The sequence below is a fragment of the Manis pentadactyla genome, chromosome 10, assembly GCF_030020395.1.
Source record: "Manis pentadactyla isolate mManPen7 chromosome 10, mManPen7.hap1, whole genome shotgun sequence".
NCBI classification, from domain to species: Eukaryota; Metazoa; Chordata; class Mammalia; order Pholidota; family Manidae; genus Manis; species Manis pentadactyla.
The window spans coordinates 105,039,632-105,043,179 of NC_080028.1; the positions used below are offsets into that span (position 1 = coordinate 105,039,632).

General features: G+C 49.2%; 1 protein-coding gene across 1 annotated transcript; it reads right to left on the reverse strand.

Moving 5' to 3' along the window:
* Positions 1-708: 708 nt before the first annotated feature.
* Positions 709-2,280, reverse strand: LOC118936144 (lysine-specific demethylase 4D-like). Its single transcript, XM_036933027.2, has one exon. The coding sequence runs from the start codon at positions 2,278-2,280 to the stop codon at positions 709-711; it is 1,572 nt and encodes a 523-aa protein (XP_036788922.2).
* Between the last annotated feature and the right edge of the window lie 1,268 nt (positions 2,281-3,548).

The window sequence follows — 3,548 nt, forward strand, 5'->3', positions numbered from 1 at the left end:
CTCCCAGCTAGCCAGCCAGAACCCAACAAGCATCCCCCCAAATCATTCACCAACATCACACAATATAACCATCCCATAAAATAAGTTTTGTTTGAAATGTTTTGATATAACTATTAAAAAGAGTGCAGAAAAGAATAACCTTCATTCTTCAATTGGCTGAATGGACGATACTAGAAATAAAATCAGATTTTAACACTTTGGTTACCTTTAATGTATTTTTGAAAAAAATACTGGTGATACATTTTAAAGGCACCAGTGACTCAGAAACATAATTATTTTCTGAGCCTCTACAGACCAAACTGGTCAAAAGGGCCTAGTCTTCTAAGAAAGTGGGGAGGAGAGGGAAAGAGGGAAGGGAAGAGATCAGGGGGGAACCAAAGTCCAGGATTCATCCAAATCGCAGCAGCACCCAGAGCTGGCCGAGAGAATGGGGTTTAGGTGCAGATCAGGCTTTGGCAATGTCTGTGGGGCCTCATTTGCAGAGACAAGCATCCAGTGGATGAAACCTCGCTGGCAACAGAGAAATCATCAGTGTCGAAAGAGGTAATGGTGTCTGGAAGGAAGAATGAGCTGTAGGTCATAAATAATGTGGACTAAGCAGGTCCCATGGCAGCACTGCACGTTGTGAAGGTTCTGAGGTGTACACGTGCCCAGTCTTAGGGAGCCTCCACGCGTCAGTTTAGCGGGCTACCAAAACGTCCCCTGGGCTTAGGGTGCAGGGACACAGCAGCACCTGGAAGCCTTAGCAGAATGCGGGGATGCAGGGCTCGGCGGTGCAGCGTTGTCCAGTGAGGGTCCGTCCAAAGACAGGGCCTGAGCATCGGGATCCTGAGCTGCGCATGCTGTGCTCATCAAGAGGCGCTTCTTGGCCGGTGCCTGGTCAGTCAGCTCCTGAGTCCCCTGCTCCCGAGGACGACGGCCAGGACCCCGCCTGCCAGTTGGGTGGAGACCCAGGTCGGATGGGCCCGAGGTTGTCAGCAGGGCTGAGCTGTGCTCCGGGGACCGACAAGCGGCATCCCTGCCCTGAGCTGCAGAGGGAGGATCAGAGGCCCACATGCGGCGCCGAGACGCGGGCAGCCTAGGGGCACAGCGGTGGCCCCCTCGCCCTGCGGCCACCTGCCTGGCAGGGCTCAGTGAGCGGCGGGGCGGCAGGTCCCGGAGGCCCAGCGCGGCTCTCCCGGTCGCCCGCAAGTCCTTCCAGGTGCCTGGCTCCTGGCTGCCCGCGGCCGCGGGTGCCACGTGGTTCACCGCCGCCCGGTCCTGCCCGCGCTTCCAGAGCTCATAGCGCTCGTGCTGCAGGGTGCGCACAAAGACATCCATGGGAAAGCTGACCCTGGCCTCCCCGCAGCTGCACTGAGAGGCCGCTTTGCCATAATCGATCCAGCGCGGCATGGCGAAGTTGATGGCCTCCGCACAGTTGAAGCCGTGGTTGAAGCCAGCGTGGTAGCCGTAGGGAAATGTGACTATGAACTCGCCAGCCTCCTGCGTGACCCGACTGAAGGGGATCCTGTTGTTCCTGAGGACAGTGGGTGACATGAGGGCCACCTTGTGCCGCAGGAAGGCCCTGCAGCTGTGGGCACTGGCCGGGAAGAGCTCCTTAGCCAGGCGTTCCAGGCGCCAGCCATGCTCTGGGGGCACCGCGTACCACGTTTTGGGCTCCCCGAAGTGCACATAGTTGATACTGTACAAGTCCATGTCCTCTGTGTGCCATGCGAATGTGGTCTTCCACATGCCGAAGTACAGGTAGGGTGTGTTGACGCCTTCGATGACCACCCCACACTCCTGCTCCAGCAGGTCCTGAATGGTACCCAGGTGTCTGAGGTTCCACTGCTTAGTGTTTGCATCAAATAGGGAGCCGTTGACGTCAGCGCCATAGATTGGTGAACTGTAGAGCCGGGTTTTCCAGAATTTTCGCTCCAAATCGTCAAAATCTGAGTGTGGTGGTGCCTGATATTTAGCACTGTTTGCCAGGTAGTGGTACTCCCCGACCGTCATGGCCTTCTTCTTCTTGGAGTATTGAGTGAACACACCAGCCCTGCCCGAGACAGCCTGCTGGAGGGGAGTGGGGATTAGGATGTCACTGATGTCATTGTATGTCTTCCTGGCTTCCCACCCCTTGGGGGGGATTATCTTGGCCACACCTGCTTGGTGTGCACCTTGAGATTCCATATAAATAATATATTTCTCAAAATCATTAAACTCTTCTTCAGTTGGGTAGAAGGTCATGATTCTACAACTTGGGTTCTGGGTACAGTTTGCCTGAGACTTCATAGCCTCCATAATGAACAACAAACTCTCAAGCCTTCAGGTATGGTCTGGATAGTTGAGGATGGTGGAAAATGCTATTATTCCAAAATTAGTTTGAGTGTTTTTGAGTCAGCAGGAACTACCCATGGACTTTGATGCAAATGAGATGATAGTTTTTGGGCTTGCTGCTTCCCCAGGAGACTGCCCTCTGGGCAGAAGCTGATACAGGAGGCTGAGCGTGCAACTCTGTGACCTTCCTCAGCTGGCACTGGGGTTTGTTCTCTGACGCCTCCTGACTCACCCAGTCCTGGGTGTACAGTGTTCCAAATGTACTGTCTCCAGGACAGTGTTTAAAACAAAACCTAGAAGAAAGAATACAATAGCCTGAACATTAATGTTTGGAGAAAGTTATTCAGGAGCTACAAATAAAATACCATGGGATCCCACCATGGGCTAGTATCCCACACTCAAAGAAAGGCTAAAATTTTATAAGATTGACAATATAGGATGTGGTGTTGATGTAGAACAATGGGAATTCTCATACCCTCATAGAGGGAATGGGAATCACATTTTGGGAAACTATTTGGACAGTATCTACTAAAATTGAACTTATGCATGTGTAAGATAGGACATACACAGGTGCTATGATTCAACTGTTACCACCTGTCTAGGTAATCTGTACAGCTGTGCATGGAAAGTCACCTCCAGTAATGCTCATAATAATACTATTTCTAGTAGCAAATACTGCAGACAACCCAAATGTCCATCAACAGTAGAATGGACAAATACATTGTGGTACTGTCCTACAATGGAATACAATAGAGCACTGAAAATTACATGAACATATAGGGATAATTTTGCAAACATAATACTGGGCAATATTATCCAGACCTAAAAGACTATCAAATTCATTATTCCAATTTTACATGAAATTTCATCTTTTTCTATAAGTATATATAAAGAAGGAGGAAAGTAATCTATGTGAGAAGTCAGAGCAGTGGTTACCTTTGAGAAAGAGAGGTTGTGAGTGGGAGCATGAGGGGGTCTCTGGAGTAACGTTAATATTTTGTTTGGAATCTTGGTGCTGGTTACACAGCCATCATAATAGCTAATTGTGATCATTCATCTGGCTGTTATGATTTTCACAAATTTCCATATGTTTATTTAAAAACAGTTTAGAGTGAGAAGTACTGAAGACTAAGAGACATATTTCATTGTATTAAAAGGAAAAGGAAGAGTGAAAATAAATGAACTAAACATTTGATTGAAAGAGCTAGGAAATGGAAGAAGGAGGAGTAAAG